The following is a 20,763-nucleotide window of genomic DNA, read 5'->3' on the forward strand; positions in this document are numbered from 1 at the left end:
CTACCGACTCGCTCTTGGGCGTCTGCAGCTGATTTTTAATGAATTTTATCCGGTAAACACCAAATGTATCACAACTTGGAGTGTCGCATGGACTCTGTCCACCGACACTGCACCGCTGATCCACAGAGGGAGCTTCTATAGGGTCCCACACAGCACAGACACCGTTAACAACCTGAGTCTCACAGTCTCCACAATGCTCCTCCATTCGCCTCACATGGCCACAGGTTCATCAAGAGTTCATTTCTAACTCATTTACGTACACTCCTGCTATTCTTCCCACTATTACTTCTGAGTTCACTCAGCTTTTACTCAAGAGTTCTTCTCTTTTTGATCGCATGTGGCAGCAGATATTTTTCAAGATGAAAGATATTTGATTGCCTGCTTTCGGCACAATGTAACTCACGGGCGTGCTGTACTTCCACCTTCCTGATCATGTAAACTTTTACTTTACTTTAGTTTACTTTATGCACGTATCTTGAACGAAGTCTGTCTCGCGGCTCTCCGCTAATCACACGAAGAAGTGAAAGGGGCGTAAGCCTTCTATGGTCCCGGACAGGAAAGATGAAAGTGAGGAGCCTAACAGACTAAGGCATGATCCCCTGCCCTCAAGTCCTGGCATGCCTTCCATGTATCCTATGAGACCTCCTTTGGTCAACTCCCGACGGTATTAGGATGCAAGGCCTAGGGGGTGGCCCCTGTCTTTCTTTGCCGATACCTTCACATTTCGAAGTGCGCCACCACCACCACCACCACCACCACCACCGATGTTAATCTCCGGGTACCAGAGACAAGTGCCTTCTACTTGGGATCAGCGTCTGTTAGCTCGCTTTCCTCGATCCCTACACGTTTCGCTTCGCTTGACGCGTTCCACTGCAAACTTGGCGTTTATTACAACAAATTAATACTTTCGTTTTGTCTCTAGGAACGTATGCTGTGCCCCATTTACGGTCGATGAATCCAGAGACGTGCAGGAAACAGAGACAACGCAGCTCAGCCACTGAACAGATGTCACGGTGCCGAGTCTCGTGTGCCAACATGGCATACTACTCAACATTCTAACATCTGTAGAAGCTGTAAAATGCCATGATTAATGCATAATACAGGGGTGTCTTGTTTTCTAACGTAGGGCGATGAATACCCAACAGTTCATGAGACTCCATGTGTACTTGCTTACAAATAACAAGCCTCTTACAGTCTGTACGGATGTTGGAGTCTTTACTGAGATACGGGATGCACCTCCCTGCGTTGTTTCACATCCAAGTTGCCTTGGTTCGATCACCATGGCGATTGACAATGGATCGCAACGATGTCTGCTCTTTTTACAGACCCAGTAGAATTTCTTCATCCACTTCTCGTATTGCGAAAGCTGTTCTCACTTGGTGGCGGCGAGCGTTCGTTACGACACAAGACAAGCACAGATCTGGACTACGGCAGTGGAACAATTCTTCTCTTCCATCTCTCGCTTGCGACGTTCGAGATCTCGGATGGAAGCGAACTGTCTCCCATTTGCCTTTCATGAAGCCTCAGCCGCAAAACTTTTGTGGACTGTGGATCAGAATTTAACCACCGGATGCAGCTGGAGGTATAATTTTCTCTCGAGCACAAGTAATGCTGGGTGAACTGCTACAAAAGTGCTGTCGGGTAATGTAACTGGGAGGCGGACGCAGATGAACAATACACCCACGCTATCCCCTGTCTTCCATAAGAGGCGGCTAAAAGGGGCGACCATGGGATGATGGAATTAGAACCATGTGACTACTTGCGATTAAAATCATTATGTGGGCAACACCAGGGGGCTGTGATTAGTAGCACTACATGAGGAATACCACAAGTGTGGGTGTTGATTAGTACCACCACGTGAGGAATACCACAGGTGTGGGTGTTGATTAGTACCACCACATGAGGAATACCACAGGTGTGGGTGTTGATTAGTACCACCACATGAGGAATACCACAGGTGTGGGTGTTGATTAGTACCACTACATGAGGAATACCACAGGTGTGGGTGTTGATTAGTACCACCACATGAGGAATACCACAGGTGTGGGTGTTGATTAGTACCACTACATGAGGAATACCACAGGTGTGGGTGTTGATTAGTACCACCACGTGAGGAATACCACAGGTGTGGGTGTTGATTAGTACCACCACATGAGGAATACCACAGGTGTGGGTGTTGATTAGTACCACCACATGAGGAATACCACAGGTGTGGGTGTTGATTAGTACCACTACATGAGGAATACCACAGGTGTGGGTGTTGATTAGTACCACCACGTGAGGAATACCACAGGTGTGGATGTTGATTAGTACCACCACATGAGGAATACCACAGGTGTGGGTGTTGATTAGTACCACCACATGAGGAATACCACAGGTGTGGGTGTTGATTAGTACCACCACATGAGGAATACCACAGGTGTGGGTGTTGATTAGTACCACCACATGAGGAATACCACAGGTGTGGGTGTTGATTAGTACCACCACGTGAGGAATACCACAGGTGTGGGTGTTGATTAGTACCACCACATGAGGAATACCACAGGTGTGGGTGTTGATTAGTACCACCACATGAGGAATACCACAGGTGTGGGTGTTGATTAGTACCTCCACATGAGGATTACCACAAGTGTGGGTGTTGATTAGTACCACCACATGAGGAATACCACAGGTGTGGGTGTTGATTAGTACCACCACATGAGGAATACCACAGGTGTGGGTGTTGATTAGTACCTCCACATGAGGAATACCACAGGTGTGGGTGTTGATTAGTACCACCACATGAGGAATACCACAGGTGTGGGTGTTGATTAGTACCACCACATGAGGAATACCACAGGTGTGGGTGTTGATTAGTACCACCACAAGAGGAATACCACAGGTGTGGGTGTTGATTAGTACCACTACTTGAGGAATACCACAGGTGTGGGTGTTGATTAGTACCTCCACATGAGGAATACCACAGGTGTGGGTGTTGATTAGTACCTCCACATGAGGAATACCACAGGTGTGGGTGTTGATTAGTACCTCCACATGAGGAATACCACAGGTGTGGGTGTTGATTAGTACCTCCACATGAGGAATACCACAGGTGTGGGTGTTGATTAGTACCACCAAATGAGGAATACCACAGGTGTGGGTGTTGATTAGTACCACCACATGAGGAATACCACAGGTGTGGGTGTTGATTAGTACCTCCACATGAGGAATACCACAGGTGTGGGTGTTGATTAGTACCACCACATGAGGAATACCACAGGTGTGGGTGTCGATTAGTACCACCACATGAGGAATACCACAGGTGTGGGTGTTGATTAGTACCACCACGTGAGGAATACCACAGGTGTGGGTGTTGATTAGTACCACCACGTGAGGAATACCACAGGTGTGGGTGTTGATTAGTACCACCACATGAGGAATACCACAGGTGTGGGTGTTGATTAGTACCACCACATGAGGAATACCACAGGTGTGGGTGTTGATTAGTACCACCACAAGAGGAATACCACAGGTGTGGGTGTTGATTAGTACCACCACAAGAGGAATACCACAGGTGTGGATGTTGATTAGTACCACCACGTGAGGAATACCACAGGTGTGGGTGTTGATTAGTACCACCACGTGAGGAATACCACAGGTGTGGGTGTTGATTAGTACCACCACATGAGGAATACCACAGGTGTGGGTGTTGATTAGTACCACCACATGAGGAATACCACAGGTGTGGGTGTTGATTAGTACCACCACATGAGGAATACCACAGGTGTGGGTGTTGATTAGTACCACCACGTGAGGAATACCACAGGCGTGGGTGTTGATTAGTACTACCACGTGAGGAATACCACAGGTGTGGGTGTTGATTAGTACCACCACGTGAGGAATACCACAGGTGTGGGTGTTGATTAGTACCACCACGTGAGGAATACCACAGGTGTGGGTGTTGATTAGTACCACCATATGAGGAATACCACAGGTGTGGGTGTTGATTAGTACCACCATATGAGGAATACCACAGGTGTGGGTGTTGATTAGTACCACCACGTGAGGAATACCACAGGTGTGGGTGTTGATTAGTACCACCACGTGAGGAATACCACAGGTGTGGGTGTTGATTAGTACCACCACGTGAGGAATACCACAGGTGTGGGTGTTGATTAGTACCACCACGTGAGGAATACCACAGGTGTGGGTGTTGATTAGTACCACTACGTGAGGAATACCACAGGTGTGGGTGTTGATTAGTACCACTACGTGAGGAATACCACAGGTGTGGGTGTTGATTAGTACCACCACATGAGGAATACCACAGGTGTGGGTGTTGATTAGTACCACCACATGAGGAATACCACAGGTGTGGGTGTTGATTAGTACCACCACGTGAGGAATACCACAGGTGTGGGTGTTGATTAGTACCACCACATGAGGAATACCACAGGTGTGGGTGTTGATTAGTACCACCACATGAGGAATACCACAGGTGTGGGTGTTGATTAGTACCACCACATGAGGAATACCACAGGTGTGGGTGTTGATTAGTACCACCACATGAGGAATACCACAGGTGTGGGTGTTGATTAGTACCACCACATGAGGAATACCACAGGTGTGGGTGTTGATTAGTACCACCACATGAGGAATACCACAGGTGTGGGTGTTGATTAGTACCACCACATGAGGAATACCACAGGTGTGGGTGTTGATTAGTACCACCACATGAGGAATACCACAGGTGTGGGTGTTGATTAGTACCACCACATGAGGAATACCACAGGTGTGGGTGTTGATTAGTACCACCACGTGAGGAATACCACAGGTGTGGGTGTTGATTAGTACCACCAGGTGAGGAATACCACAGGTGTGGGTGTTGATTAGTACCACCACGTGAGGAATACCACAGGTGTGGGTGTTGATTAGTACCACCACATGAGGAATACCACAGGTGTGGGTGTTGATTAGTACCACCACGTGAGGAATACCACAGGTGTGGGTGTTGATTAGTACCACCACGTGAGGAATACCACAGGTGTGGGTGTTGATTAGTACCACCACATGAGGAATACCACAGGTGTGGGTGTTGACTAGTACCACTACTTGAGGAATACCACAGGTGTGGGTGTTGATTAGTACCACCACATGAGGAATACCACAGGTGTGGGTGTTGATTAGTACCACCACGTGAGGAATACCACAGGTGTGGGTGTTGATTAGTACCACCACATGAGGAATACCACAGGTGTGGGTGTTGATTAGTACCACCACATGAGGAATACCACAGGTGTGGGTGTTGATTAGTACCACCACGTGAGGAATACCACAGGTGTGGGTGTTGATTAGTACCACCACATGAGGAATACCACAGGTGTGGGTGTTGATTAGTACCACCACATGAGGAATACCACAAGTGTGGGTGTTGATTAGTACCACCACATGAGGAATACCACAGGTGTGGGTGTTGATTAGTACCACCACATGAGGAATACCACAGGTGTGGGTGTTGATTAGTACCACCACATGAGGTATACCACAGGTGTGGATGTTGATTAGTACCACCGCATGAGGAATACCACAGGTGTGGGTGTTGATTAGTACCACCACATGAGGAATACCACAGGTGTGGGTGTTGATTAGTACCACCACATGAGGAATACCACAGGTGTGGATGTTGATTAGTACCACGATGTGAGGAACACAATGGTTCTACTTTACAGCGATTAGTACCATTTTGAGGCGCCGGTAACCTAGATGTTGGATCCCTTTAGAAGACAAGCATTATCGATTTGGGATTTTGCTATGGATGCAGTCCCTTTTTCAGTTTATAGCATTCTTTGTGGGGCATTGCAGATCGTTCAGCTGATTGTTTTAAGTTCATAATCATTGTTCATTGCCGTCTAGTCAGTGGATGAATTTTGGAATCTTAATTGCCATTACGTTTCGTCTCTTCTCGTACCATTAGGAGGTGATGACCTCGATATCGCGGCCCTTTAAAGAACAAGGATCATAATCACCACCTTTTCATTGTGTAGTTGACTTATCGCCGTAAAACTGAGTCTTCCTTCCAGTAAGGTGAGACAGCTTTGATAATTCCTTCTGTCGTTAGTATTACAGAATATAGACACTGAACATCGGAGCGAACTCCATCATGGTCTGTTGTTACGTAAGGCCACTTCAAAATGAAATTAAGTCTACCATTAGCACGCCAATCTCAATGGGCAAGGTAATATCATTACCGGATCCACGTCGTATGTAAAGACAAGACTCGTTGCTTATATAAGAGTGTACATGACTTGCCTTGACCAGGAGATCCTGTCGGCGTTATGTCCTTGTCAAGGCAGTCCATGATATAAACTTAACTCAATAATACTAGTATTCGGGAGATACTGGTTTCGAACCCCACTGTTGCCAGCCCTGCTTTTCCATTTTTCACACCAGGCAAATGGTGGGGCTGTTCCTCAATTCACGGCCGCGTCCTTCCCACTCCTAGTCCTTTCCTGTCCCATCGTCGCCATGAGGCCTGTCTGTGTCGGCGCGATGTCAAACAAATTTTAAGAATACTGGGCTAAGTGAGTTAGGTGACTTCAATCCCGGGTCAGTCCGGTAGTACGCCAGCCTGCACGGCAAAATACCGGCACCTCGTAAATGAAAATGGTGGTACGTAAAACTACGACTGCCTATTTGCTTTAAGTGGCACTAACTACTTTTACGGTTTTCGGAGACGCCGGGATGCCGGAATTTAGTCCCACATGTGCCCGTAAATCAGGCTGAGCCAGAATCGAACCGTCTGCGCTGCCCAGTCCGGCAAGAGTACAATAATGAAAGAAATACGGGCTCAAAGGAAGGCAAAGTACTTTGCTTAGTCTAATTAATTTCGTATGGCTATTTCTAGCCGAGTGCAGCCCTTGTAAGGCAGACCCTCCAATAAGGGTGGACGGCATCTGCCATGTGTAGGTAACTGCGTGTTATTGCGGTGGAGGATAGTGTTATGTGCTGTGTGAGTTGCAGGGATGTTGGGGACAGTACAAATACCCAGTCCCCGAGTCAAGATCAACCTATCCTTTTTCATTTTGAGAACACGAGAATTTAAATCGCCTTTTCCTAAAGTATGTGAGGTTCTCTTCACATTCAGATTCCCTCCCTGCAGACTTTTCTCCGTATTTTACGTATTACTGATCTGATCAAGACTGTCTTCCGAGATACTGATTTTATTTTTTGTTCAGGAGATTATACAGGCTTTGACGACTTAATTGTACTTGAATTATAATAGTAAATACATACCGTGTTCCACACGGCTCGACCGACAGAGGAAATAACAAGTATCGTGGATAAAACTTGAAGGTGAGAGTGTTCGCGCACACACTCGAGGAGAGGTGATCATTCTCCGCCAACAAACGTTCGGCAATGAAAAGAACGGATAAGTTTACGATGTGATAACATGTAGATACTTTGTTTTTAAAAGAAACTGTTTTATGGTTTTGGTAATTCGAAATAGAACTCTATTAATTTCTAATATTAATGTTATATTTACTATAAATAAGTTTTCAAAATTAGATTTTAATTTCCCCACGTGAAAATCCGAGACATATAAGAGTTAATAAAGCACCAACTTTGTCTGCCGCGGGTGCTCGTTAACCCTGTGCAGAGTGGTGGTGGTACGACTAGGCAACCATCCTCTATATAACACTAATGAGAGGGAAAAATGGAAGGGTTCCCACACTTTGGAAAATGAAGATATCGGCCAAAGGAAGACAAGAGGCACGAAGGGCGTGAAAATGAGACTCCCTAGCCCTCCCAAGCCTAATAGCGTCGGGGTCGGTAAAGAACAACAGTTGACCAAGTGAGGTCAGATAGGATAAAAAAGGGAGGAATCTGGCACAAGTAAGTGGAAGGAATGCCAGGACTCAGCTAAGGGCCCCAGCGTCCGCAGGCCATGGTCCAAACTTTAGAGTTCCTGGGGCCCTTTTAGTCGTCTCTTACGACAGGCAGGGGATACCATGGGTATTATACCTCCCTCACCCACAGGAGGATTACTGTGTACAGAATATCGTAATGATGTGTGCGGGATATTTAGGACAATCCTCAGGAGCAGTTTTGGACTGCACGGTTTGGAAAAGTGAAGCAAATAAAAATTAGTAGTGCTTCGCTTCAGTGTGTCCTGCACCGTATTACGTCGGAAGTCAACTGGTGTCATCACTGATTTTATTTTATTTTTCCTTTCTTCATTTCATGCATTCATTTGATTGAAATATACACGCCATGCGGAGAAAATTATCTGATGCCTTCCAATTTCTGAAAGTGTTTGAGTGAGGAAATCTTACTTATACAAAAACCTGTGCTGATAAACCAGGGGTGTGGACATATCCATGATTCAAAAATGAAAAACCGTACTTGATTTTATTCGTTTGTCTTCTAGAGCTTTTCTAATAACATTTTAAAACGTGCTCATGAGGATCACAGACAAAGTTGATGCTATAAAACATTCACATATTTCAGTAACGTATTAATTAAAAACCAATTTACTGTAGAGATCCTTTAAAGTTGCCAAATGCTCCTGTTAGAAACAAGGTATTCGGCAAATAGGTTCATGTCATTGCCAAATATCTTACTGAAAAAAGTATCTGAAGGACAATTTTATTAGTGGCGGAGAACCTCTTGGCGAGGAAGGGCATCTGGCCGTAAAACTGGGCCAAATTCTCGCATTGAGGTTGGAATCTTGTGTTCACAGCGAGGTGCACGAGAAGGTGAACCTGACGTGGAACCCAAACAACACCATCAGCTACAAGCAGATCCGGCGCTGGTACTTCGACGCCGAGCGCTCTAACGGCAGCCTGGACGACGAGGTGACGACCCTGAACGTCGTAGCTCTGGTAAGTGGTGCACTCGAACAATCAATAATGATGATTACATTTCAAATGAAAAATATTCGTTGAAGGTTCTTATTGAACCTTGTCGGCTGCTCAGCAGTTGGGAGCTGCCAGAAGAGACTTCGTTCCAGTAATTACGGATTAAGAGATCGTGAACGTTACATCAAACATTAACGTAATAACTGGTCTCCAGTTCTCCGAACGACGATAAGAAGTGGCAACAGCTCTTACACCTTATATCTTCATTAGTCGCACAGTTACACCGTGATGAGCAACAAATACGAGTATCTACTAGAATTGTCCACCCCCACATTCATACATTACTGCTTAAAATGATGTATATTTACAATCTTACACGGTTCAGAAAATACATAACGTGCAATATACTGGGCACCTGCATTCTCTCGGTCAACACCCATTCCTTCATTCATTCCCACATGTAGCAGTTCCTTTAAATAGTGATTTCTCCTATTCGGAACCGGTATTTCGCAAAACGAAAGTTCTTGGTATCTTCTGACAGCGAGTTGCATAGCTTTGCTGAGCGCCAATGAAATCCTTCTGGGAGCCAAAGGGAAGAAAGGGTTACCGCTGTTGTCTACGCTTCGCAAGTGGAAGGGATAAATCTCAATCGCTAACATTGTATGTGATGAGCTGCCTGCTATGCCCCCCTCCATCTTCATTCAATGAGTTACATTGCATTACTCAAGAACTGTTATCAATGAACGGAGTCCATCAAGCAACAGTCATATTCATAAGGCGTTGTATTTTCGTTTTGTACGACCTGAGAGTCGCACTCTCTCAGCGAGGAGCTTGGTAACTGTGTGCATATTCCACTAACTACTGAGTAACAGAACTCGAGCCTGGGGAGTCTTTCATTTTCACGCCCTTCCTGGTCATTGTATTTCTTTGGCCGATACCTTCATTTTTCGAAATGTCGGATCCCTTGCATATTTCCCTCTTATTGGTGTTATATAGAAGATGGTTGGCTAGTTGTACTTTCTCTTAAAACAATAATCACCACCATCATAGAACTCGGAACAAAATGTTAAGTGATTTGGTCATGAGTTAAGTATATTCTCATTTTTTCTTTCTATGGCAGACGATATGTCGTTTTATTCTCCATTTCCTGTCACAACTCTCTGGCTCCATTCCGTATTCCACCTCAAATGTTTCAACACAAGGCATTGCTCTTCAGCAGCTTGTCCCCTGTCAAGCGACAAGTCATTGCTAGCCAGTAGCTTGTCTCCTGTCAAGCGACAAGTCATTACTCTTCAGCATCTTGTCTTCTGTCAAGCGACAAGTCATTACTCTTCAGCATCTTGTCTTCTGTCAAGCGACAAGTCATTGCTCTTCAGCAGCTTGTCTCCTGTCAAGCGACAAGTCATTACTCTTCAGCATCTTGTCTTCTGTCAAGCGACAAGTCATTACTCTTCAGCATCTTGTCTTCTGTCAAGCGACAAGTCATTACTCTTCAGCATCTTGTCTTCTGTCAAGCGACAAGTCATTGCTCTTCAGCAGCTTGTCTCCTGTCAAGCGACAAGTCATTGCTAGCCAGCAGCTTGTCTCCTGTCAAGCGACAAGTCATTGCTCTTCAGCATCTTGTCTTCTGTCAAGCGACAAGTCATTACTCTTCAGCATCTTGTCTTCTGTCAAGCGACAAGTCATTACTCTTCAGCATCTTGTCTTCTGTCAAGCGACAAGTCATTGCTCTTCAGCAGCTTGTCTCCTGTCAAGCGACAAGTCATTGCTAGCCAGCAGCTTGTCTCCTGTCAAGCGACAAGTCATTGCTAGCCAGCAGCTTGTCTCCTGTCAAGCGACAAGTCATTGCTAGCCAGCAGCTTGTCTCCTGTCAAGCAACAAGTCATTGCTCTTCAGCAGCTTGTCTCCTGTCAAGCGACAAGTCATTGCTCTTCAGCAGCTTGTCTCCTGTCAAGCGACAAGTCATTGCTCTTCAGCAGCTTGTCTCCTGTCAAGCGACAAGTCATTGCTAGCCAGCAGCTTGTCTCCTGTCATCAACTACGCACTCATTTCAGACTGAACCAGCGACTACGATATGGGACCATCTCCGACTCTTTTTCTTGTCCTTGAAGACAGAGTATGGGCTCCACTCGTATTGCCAGAAAGGGCACTGCTCACATTTGTCTACTACACCCTTCCTGTTTCCTACTTTTCAATAGTTTTACATGGCAGAAGCATATTTAAACGGTGCCATTACTGCACCACTTCGATTGATCGAGAATCTTCATCTTAAAATGTTATATGCTAAAGGCTTCCCTAATCTCATACAATTGTTTAAAATCGAATGACAAATTATCAAATCAATTAATTTTGATGCAGTACATTATCTACGACCGTTCACTGAACCCTGCTGCTCTATTTGCTTCTTCTTCCCTTCTTTGTCTGTTCTTTCCGTGGGATTTTTTTAAATTCGTCTCATTACTCAATTTCCACGACGGCCTTCAACACGATGTCATAGCTTACCACATCGTATAAAGGAGTTGTTGCACAAGAAGCTTTCTTAGTGGTAAGGACGTAATCACAATTACTGACCTTCGTTAGAGTGATGTGACAATCTCCTCTCCTTCAGCCACTCGTACTTACAAAGGAGACTTGTGGACGAAACTCACATTCTTCACAATGGCACAAGTAAACCAATATAAAGAGTTAAAAATAACACTTTTGAACGGTGCATACAGTATCATCGCCATCATCGGACCTGCAGCGAGATGGAGCTTGATCGTCCCGCACTGCCTTCAACTTTAAATTCCGTCCTTCTTTTCTAAGATTTTGGCCAACGAACTGGATGTAACTTTCACCAGATGTTTATTTATGCTTAATTGGTCTTTTCATCCATAGCATTCTCCAACAACACCACTACGGTCAAGGACCCCACACGCGTTATAAAAGACGGAGAACTGTAGTGCTCAACCAATTGCGTAGCAGCTGAAAAATGCTCGAATCCTAATGTTTAAAAACGTTTCATGCTGGACCGATATTATTTCGAGCTCCGAATCCAGAGCTGATTGCAGCACTGTTCATTTCCATCCCTCATCACATTTGTCTTTAGAAGTTGACAGTCATCAACACTGACGAGCCCATTTCCTCGCTTTCTTTTCCTTCAACTTCGTGACCACCGAGCTGTGAGCTCTGCTTCATAAAATACCTTCCAAGTCTTGGCCAAGTTTTAGCCGTCTTTTTCGCTTTGTCAGTGCAGAATTCTACCAGCCAGCTTAATCTGCTGGTCATTGCCCTATTTTCTTGGACGACCTCTTACATTTACTTTTGTTGCGTTTCTCTCCCTCACATTGCTCACTCAGTCATGTGTGCAGTCGTCGCCCGAGGACCAGAATATTGTACGCTGAACTAAGCTGTCATGAGTAAAGAGTTACGCTTCTTACAGCGGCGCAGTAATATCACCTCAACTAAGCCATCGCCCGGAAATCGTCCATCGGTTTCGGAAATGCAGTTGTCCTTCGTTAGTGTGGTCTCTGGATCGATACCTGCGCCTACGACTGGACTACCTGCTGTGGTGGGGAGCGGGGCAAGACCACCTTCACGTGTATGGCACTAACGATTTAAGAGTCAGTTTTAAGAGTAAAATCCCTTTTGGTCACTTATTGTAGGTTCTTCCTTCACATACCAATATGAGTATTACGATTTATTTAAACCGAAGCTTATTAAGGGGTCCTCCTACGCACCGTAGCCACAAGTGTTCTCTGAAATGTCCAGCGAACACACGCGTCAGACGATCAAGTCAAACATATCACGAAACATGTTGAAAGACTCGTGGCACTGTTACGCAATAAATCTGAAGAGAATTTATACAAGTGGAATTTTTTGGAAACTACAATTAGATAGAGAAGCAGTAAAAAGGTGCACTTACCGGTTGCGAATAGAACACACTACCGGGAGAGACCTACTCTAAAACTGAAGAGAAGTGTAATGGTAGTTCGCACGAAACAGGCTAGCAGCGTCTCCGTAGTTAGTGGGGCTAAACTTTTTGTTTGTTCCACAAGAGTGATGTCTTCATTTACAACTGTGCCCTGGGCAGCTCGTTAACCTTGTCCGTTAATGAAATGTGCATATCAAACGTATTTATGATGTTATATGTCCTTCAAGCAATCCTGCTGGGCTAATTAAAATATGTTTACCGTTCAATTATTGCCCTCAGAAGTGAAAGTTTCGTTGACGCAGCTGGTTATTGGTTGTGAACAATGGAAATCTTGTTACGACTTCCGTTGTGAGTGTGCATTTTTTAAGTAGCGGTCATCGATACCCTGGGGTTTTAGAATGTAATGGAGACGTACCGTTATACAAATGGTATGTGGTGTGAGTGGACGTGGTTAGTCGTGGAGTATTCACATTATTGGTTTTAATGTTATTTAGAGTGCGTAACGCATGTTTTATGGCAGCTAGAGACGTGTTACCTCCACACTTTTCTCAGGAACCACTTGTTTATTGGCTAAACGCTTTAACGAAAGCTTGCAGAAGGTACATTTTAATGATAGTTTGACATTAACTCCATCTGAAGTTTTGAAGAAAAAGTATTTTCTTTTGCAGAGGCCATCGTAAGACGGTGAAATACTATTTGTCCTTGCTCCTAAAGTTGTGATTGGTCCTGTGGAGATACGTGCAGGTGTCGGCATCCGTACGGAGTTGGAATGGCATTACCGAAGATGTTCTGTTACATCACCGGGATCACTTATGTAAGATACTTGGGAAATTAGTTATCTCTAAACGTTTAGCCCATAAAAGGATAAAAGTTATTCACGCTGTTCCCCTTCCTAGTCACTTTGAGTGGCTTGATGGGAAAAATACCCGTATAAAATTGGCCGTCGAAAGGCATGAAATTTCATGATGAGTCTGCAACCAAATGCGCGCTAGTGGTAAGAAGGTTGCCTACTCCTAGGCTGGAGGCTGTGGGTCAGCAAGAAGGCCTACAAAACTGACCGTAGCAATCATGAAAAGTTTCACACCGTACCAACCTCACCTCGCTGAAAACCTTCGATGTCTTAGTGCGACGTTAACATTCTAAAAAAAAATAATCAGCATCTCTGAAACTGTTTCCAAGAGACTGAAAAATTGAGCAAACTGAAAAAAAAAAAAAAAAAAAGTCTTTTCATGAAAGACTTCTTATAGCAAGTACCAGTCATGCTGCGAGTTGCGAGTTGGTAGAACCTAACTCTTATATTCGATTTCTGTATCAAAAAGGTCAAATGTAGTGAAATATACGTACTTCAGTGAATCGTGTTCTTGGTTTGTTAAAATTCAAATTTTTAATTTGTGCGTAATGATATTGTGTGTAGGATCGGGTGTGAAGTGAGATCAACCTTTCTACGAACGGATGCCCTTCCTGACGTCTGCATCGTCAGAGGAGTTGATGATATGAAATGAATGACGAAATATATTATGCAAAGGAGAGGGTGAAACCCGGTGCCAGCACGTAGCCTACTCGTGACGGATAGCGCCAGGGGTTCTGCTCCAGGCTTAACGTCCCCATCCGATGGAGCGACAGCGTTCCATCTAACTCTATTGCCGTTTAAACTCAATAACAACACACGACAGTTCAGCCACGATGCACAATTCAAAACCATTTCTCTCACCCTCAAATTGTGAGAATAATTTCAGTCACTTCGATGTCGCAAGTATCACAGTTCCATAATCTAAGAGGAAAGGGGAATGTTGCCAGGTGAAGAGGCTCACGATTGTCTTGTCTTAGCCATGCCAGGGCCACTAGCGGCCACTCCACTCCACACAGTCCTTTGGGGCGCTGGATCACCTAAAGGGTTCTTTCACTTCTTGCGTCAAGTAGCGCAGGCGTGCCTGGAACTTCTCCTACCGAGCTCGATAGCTGCAGTCGCTTAAATGGAGATCGTGGGTTCGAACACCACAGTCGGCAGCCCTGAAGATAGTTTTCCGTGGTTTACCATTTTCACACCAAGGTTTACCTTACTTAACACATTGAATGCCAAGGCCTGGGTCGTAAAATTTCCCCCGGGGCCAAATGTATTTTTTGAGTAATTTGTGAATGGTATACCCAATTCCGTTATAGGTACGGTCAAACCAAGCACACCAAAAAGTAACCCGTGGGCCACACTTTAAGGCTACCATTTGATTTTACCGTAATGTCGTTCGTACGTGAATGGCGAAGCCTGAAACAGCTCATCTGCACGTCATTCATGTAAGGATGACGCTGCAGTAACGGAAGGTTAAGTGTCATTCAATGTGTTAAAGCCACAGGCGCTTCCTTCCCACACCTAGCCCTTTCCTGTCCCATCGTCGCCATAAAACCTGGTGCGACGTAAAATACTTGTAAATGGAACTTCTCGTTCTCAAGACGATCAATATCTTGCACAAAACCCTCTCCATCATCGTTAAGAAACATTGATGGTATCAGAGGATTTAAATCCTCAGGAACCTCGGACATATGTCAGAGGGCGTCCATTAATAACGGCTCTACGTCCCAAAGCGAAGTTAGTAATTCTTCATAAGTGAGTACAGACTTTCCGAGCATTCGTCTCAACAATTCTTTAATGGAACGGACCAGACGTTCCCACCATCCTCCCCACCAACTAGCAGTAGGGGGATTGAACTTGCACTCTAATTCTTGAAACCTAGATTGTTGTTGAAGTTCTTTGAGATCTAGACTTTTCAATGCATTGGAAGCCCCAACAAAATTAGTACCATTGTCAGAATAGATAATGGATGGACGGCCCGTTCTAGCGATAAATCTTCTCAATGAAAGCTTCGGTACTTAATGACGAAACTAGTACGAAGTGGATTGCCCAGAAGACGGCACAGATATAGAGATCAATCCATAGCTCAGAATTAATGGTCCGGCCATGTCAATGCCAACCGCTTCTCTTTAGTTTGTGCAGACAACTTGCTATCAGTCCTTCAGTTTGCACTCTCCAATACCTTTTCCTCAAATAAGCCATCGAAAACTGCAAACCGGCATGACGATGAAGTCTGTTGCTCCACAATCATTGCTTCAGATATTTTTTGTTTCTTAGGTAGCAACAATGGGTATCTGAAGTTCAGTTCATCCTCTCTGGTCTTCAGACCTTCCTCGTCCCTGACAAAATTTATCCCATTGACGTTATCGCCTTCAGTTGGGAATGAATCTAATTGAATACCTTTGATGACAATCAGCTCTGCTGCCTTTATTTCTGAAAAGTATAGAGGGCCTGCATGGGAGTTAATCTTTCTTGTATTACTACAGAATCTAAGAAACCGTGCCACAACCCTAACTCGTTGAGAAGCTCAAATTCGTTGTTATTTCTAGACATAGCATTGTCATAGTGTAGTCCAGGCTGTTCTTCTTCTTCCTTTCTGCTAGAATTGTGATTTAATCCTCATTGTCTTTCAGCTGATTAAATGGCGACTCTTCTTTTGGTCGTTTTAACCAATCCGGACCTTTCCACCACGACGAGTCCTTCAGCTGGGTCGGATAACATTCTCTTGATATGGGATCAGCCGGATTGCGTATTCTTGGAACATATTTCCAGTCCTCTCGACATGTTAAACTCCTTATCTCTTTTACTCTGTTGCCAAAAAATGCAGCCCATGGTTCGTCTCTTCTTATACAAGCTAATGTGGTGGAAGAATCGCTTCACATTTTGTAGATGTAGAGCAGAGTGATGGTCACTTTCAGTTCGTAAGAAGATCATAAGCTAGCGTCTACCACCGATTCCTTTCCTTCACACCGCCCGTGATTAGTCGAGGAACTTCACCAGTTAGTTTCCTGGTAACGTTTACGACACTCTCGGGTAATGGCGTGCCCCACTTCTGTTTGACCTTCTGGTTTCCTTTTGTACTTACCATGCCTTCTGCAACAGCAGCTTGAATGGGAGAAGTGCTGGAGTGAGAAACCCCATGATATAAAAAATCTTGTGTATTAAGGAAAGTAATATTCTCTTCGTCAATACTTCTGGGAGAACTAAAAATTCTGTATTAAATTCAACACTCAGTCTGTCCGATCTTCTGTTCCATTGTAGTCCGAGAGCCTTTGTGATGTATCCCTCCTCAATTTCACTGCCCTCCTTCTGTTGAACATTCCCAGTTCCACTTTTGCATCATTCGCTCTCGGTTCTACCGATGTCACACACTTGTCGACTCCAGTGCTGTTAACTTGTCTTCCTTACCTACATTGGTAATATGGTGTTCTATTACAGCGCCTAGTATAAATGGACTGCAGGTAGCTCCAAAAACCACGCGTGAGTGTCTGTAAACTTTGATTTTCTTCATATCGCAATTCTTCCACCATAGGAGAAATCACGATCTTCTCTCGCAACCTTAATAATTTGGAAGGCTTTTCGGATGTCTGAAGTAACTCCAATCACGTTCTCCCGAAATCTGAGGAGTACCTCTGGAATTAACTGAACTTGATTGGGCCCTTTCTATAGACAGTCATTCAGTGAAACACCTTCTGTCTTGCAGGATGCGTCGAAGACTGGATGAACAGGAGTTGTCAAGCTTGTTAATTTAATTACTGGCCGATGAAGAAGATAATTTTTGCTATTTGCTTTACGTCGCACCGACATAGATAGGTCTTATCGAGGAAGATAATGACAGCATCTTTCTAATTCTTCATTCGGTACCTCTTCTATGAATCCTTCTTTCTTTCAATCGGTGAAACCCTGATCGTAACTGGTGAATAGGTTTGCCTTCATCAGCTTGTCAGTTGTAGACTCAAGTCCCTTCTCTGCAATATGCTTATTGCAACCGATCTCGGGGTGACCTTTTCTCCTGGGAGGTTTAATATAAAGCGACCATTGCCATCTCTTTGGAGATTCTCTTTGACGTCTTCAGTTGTTTTGTCTTCTTCCTGATCACAGATACCAATAGTCTTCAGATTCCAAAGCTCAGATATGGTTCGCATATCGTCACAAGCCATTGAGATGGTGAGGTTACTCAGACGAACATCAACAGATTGGTCTTGCCTCTCACCAGCCAAAGTCCGTCCGAGTTTACTTTCCATGGCTAAAAGACCATTCTTCAATTGGACTGTCTTTCCTGTGAGAATCTTGGCGTATACATTCATTCCTATAAGGAGCTCAATCTCGGGGAAATCATCACCCAGGTCACTGATCCATATCCTCTTCATTTTCAACTTTTGCAGCAAGTCCGAAGATCTTGACATTCGTGGAATCGATCCACAAATTTTAGGATAATTACGTAACTCTACTTCACAATTGAATTGTCCATTATTTCTTTCTATGTTGATTTTATATCTTTTGGGTTTAATGCTAGAAGTTTGAACTCCGCCAAACAAAACATGCGTTACTATTTCTTCTGCACAAGGTTCTAACCTGCCGGGCTGAGTGGCTCAGACGGTTAAGGCGCTGGCCTTCTAACCCCAACTTGGCAGGTTCGATCCTGGCTCAGTCCGGTGGTATTTGAAGGTGCTCAAATACGACAGCCCCGTGTCGGTAGATTTACTGGCACGTAAAAGAACTCCTGCGGGACTAAATTCCGGCACCTCGGCGTCTCCGAAGACCTTAAAAAGTAGTTAGTGGGACGTAAAGCAAATAACATTATTATTATTATTAGGTTCTAACCTCAACTCTTTAACTGTACACAGTCTAAGAATGCTCGTACTCAGTCGGATGTAACTTGAATTGGCTGCGTTTCCTTCTCAATCCTAAATTCACTCTTCTCAGCTCCTGATAGATCAGGACACACAACAGTAAAGTAAGCAGTGAACGGAAGACTTGCAGTTCTTAGCTAAGTGGTTAGGTTTTGTAGCAACGACCTTTTTCTTTTTCATTTCTGATCTTCGGTCTTCTATACTCATTTTCCTAGTGAAATAACATTTATCACTTTCATGAGATTTACTAAAGAAAATGCATGACACAGAAGGACTGTTGTTGTAAAGTGGAGCAACAGTAGGAAGAAGTCTATCTACATGTTCTTTATTATGTTTCTTCTCCGTCCTGGTAGAACCTAACTTCTTCTCATTCTTACTTTTCACAGCCAAATTACTAAATCCTGCTGAGATAATAGAATCTGCTGCTCGTTTTGGACTTCAGTACGTAGAACTTCCATGAGACACTCAAGTCGAGACCCAATTTATCCATTTGTACTTCCTTCTTGTTTCGAGAACCGACTTCTTTTCCAGGCTCGCAATGTCTTTTCAGGGAGGCTAGTTTGAACTAATGGAAAGAGCCGTGTACTTGGGTCTGCAGATGCTAGATTCAAACTACTGAGGGATCGAAGGAGAGACTCTAGCTTGATTAACAAGGAGAGAAGATCCGCTCTTCCAAACCGTTCTTGTAGATTTTGAATGATCTTCGGGTAATTTTCTGACGTCTGTGGATAACTAAGGGTTCAGTTCCTATTTCCATAACCTGCAATAAATACTGAAATTTGTCACTACCATGCAGACTATCATCTTCGTGAGTCTTCGAAAATTGTGACCGAAAACTTAACCACTCCCGTAAATCACCGTTAAATTTCTTAATTTCAATCTTAGGAAGTTCTCCTCTTATCCTGACTATGACACGAGGTCTACGGTGCGTCAAAACATTATTCACCTGTACCCGTATAACCTCAAATTCGTCGTTATATTTGTCGAAAGTTTTTTTCTGATACAATCACAGTCATATCATCACTGCTATCTGCTGTCTAATTCATGAGGCTCCGACACTAATGCCTCTAAACGACTGAAAACCGGGAGACGTTCCTGTTGCGACAATGTCGTTTATTTATTTATTTATTTATTTATTTATTTATTTATTTATTTTACTAGCAAATGAACCCGTGCTTCGCTACGGTATTCTGCATTGTATACGAATATTGAAGTAAATAGTGTACATGCAGTAAATAAGATTGTTTTAAAATAGCATGTCTCTTAGCGTTATCCGAGAAACAGCAGTTGTTTCCAATGTAAAGTGCTTGTTACGGATTTGTGATGATAACGGCAGGCTCACTTGCCTACTGCCATTCACAATCGATTTGGGGAGTTTCCGTTACAATGGCAGCCCCCTTTCCTACTTCCAGACATATTACAAATTGAGGAGTTTTTATTATAATGGCAGGAAACTTCCTTACAACCAGACAAAATTGAGTTGTGCAGTTATCATTATAATGACAGGCCAGCTTACTGCCAGGCAAACCAAGTTGGTGAGTTTCCATCAAAATAGCAGGCCAGTATGCCTAATGCCAGTCACATTTTAGAGGGGTACATCTGTTTATAACTGCGGGAGCGCTTGCCTACAGCCAAACACAATTGGGTAAGGGGAGTTTTGAACAAAACTGCATGCTCCCTTGCCTTCTGCAAGTCAAATCGAGAAGTGAATTATTCATTACAATGGTAGGCCTGCCTTATTAATGCCAGTTACACAGGAATTGGAGAAGGACCCCATTCCTACTGCCAGTCAAAGTCGGTGTGGGGAGTACTGATTACAATAGCAGACACATCCTTTCTCGATCGCTACAAAATCGACATCATTGAATATATATATCGACATACGAAAGTATGTGCTTGTTCACAATATTGCAGACCTTCATTTACAGATTAACTGCTGCTAAACGGTACGTCATATCGACAAAGGACTGTACCATAAGACGCCGGATTTAGCGGCCTAAATTGCTGGTCTTATGATATCTCATCTATTCATGGGTCAGATTGAGTTAGAAACGTGGAATAGGGTAAAATTTGTGTAAGATTATCTCACATTGCGTTGCTTTCCGGATAATTGACAGCTACATACATAGCATTTGGCTCATATATGCGTACTGGGTGGACCAATTTTCGTGTAGAGTTTGATGATTCTATCTTTCCTATAAGTGATGGAAGGTATGAATTATGTATGTGAAAAATCCAAATTTACTTAACATCGAGAAATAGAGAAAAATCAAACCTAAGAGGGATAGAAATACGACAAAATGTCGTAAGAACAAG

General features: G+C 43.9%; 1 protein-coding gene across 3 annotated transcripts in view; it reads left to right on the forward strand.

The window, feature by feature from the left end:
* Positions 1–20,763, forward strand: part of LOC136881234 (protein croquemort) — a 90,214-nt gene that overhangs the window by 51,177 nt on the left and 18,274 nt on the right. For all 3 annotated transcript variants that reach the window (XM_067153974.2, XM_067153973.2, XM_067153976.2), the window contains exon 4: positions 8,720–8,861. In XM_067153974.2, the coding sequence (XP_067010075.2) occupies positions 8,720–8,861 (142 nt within the window). The remainder of the gene's footprint in view (positions 1–8,719; positions 8,862–20,763) is intronic.

Source organism: Anabrus simplex, chromosome 9, assembly GCF_040414725.1.
Source record: "Anabrus simplex isolate iqAnaSimp1 chromosome 9, ASM4041472v1, whole genome shotgun sequence".
In the NCBI taxonomy this organism is placed as follows: domain Eukaryota; kingdom Metazoa; phylum Arthropoda; class Insecta; order Orthoptera; family Tettigoniidae; genus Anabrus; species Anabrus simplex.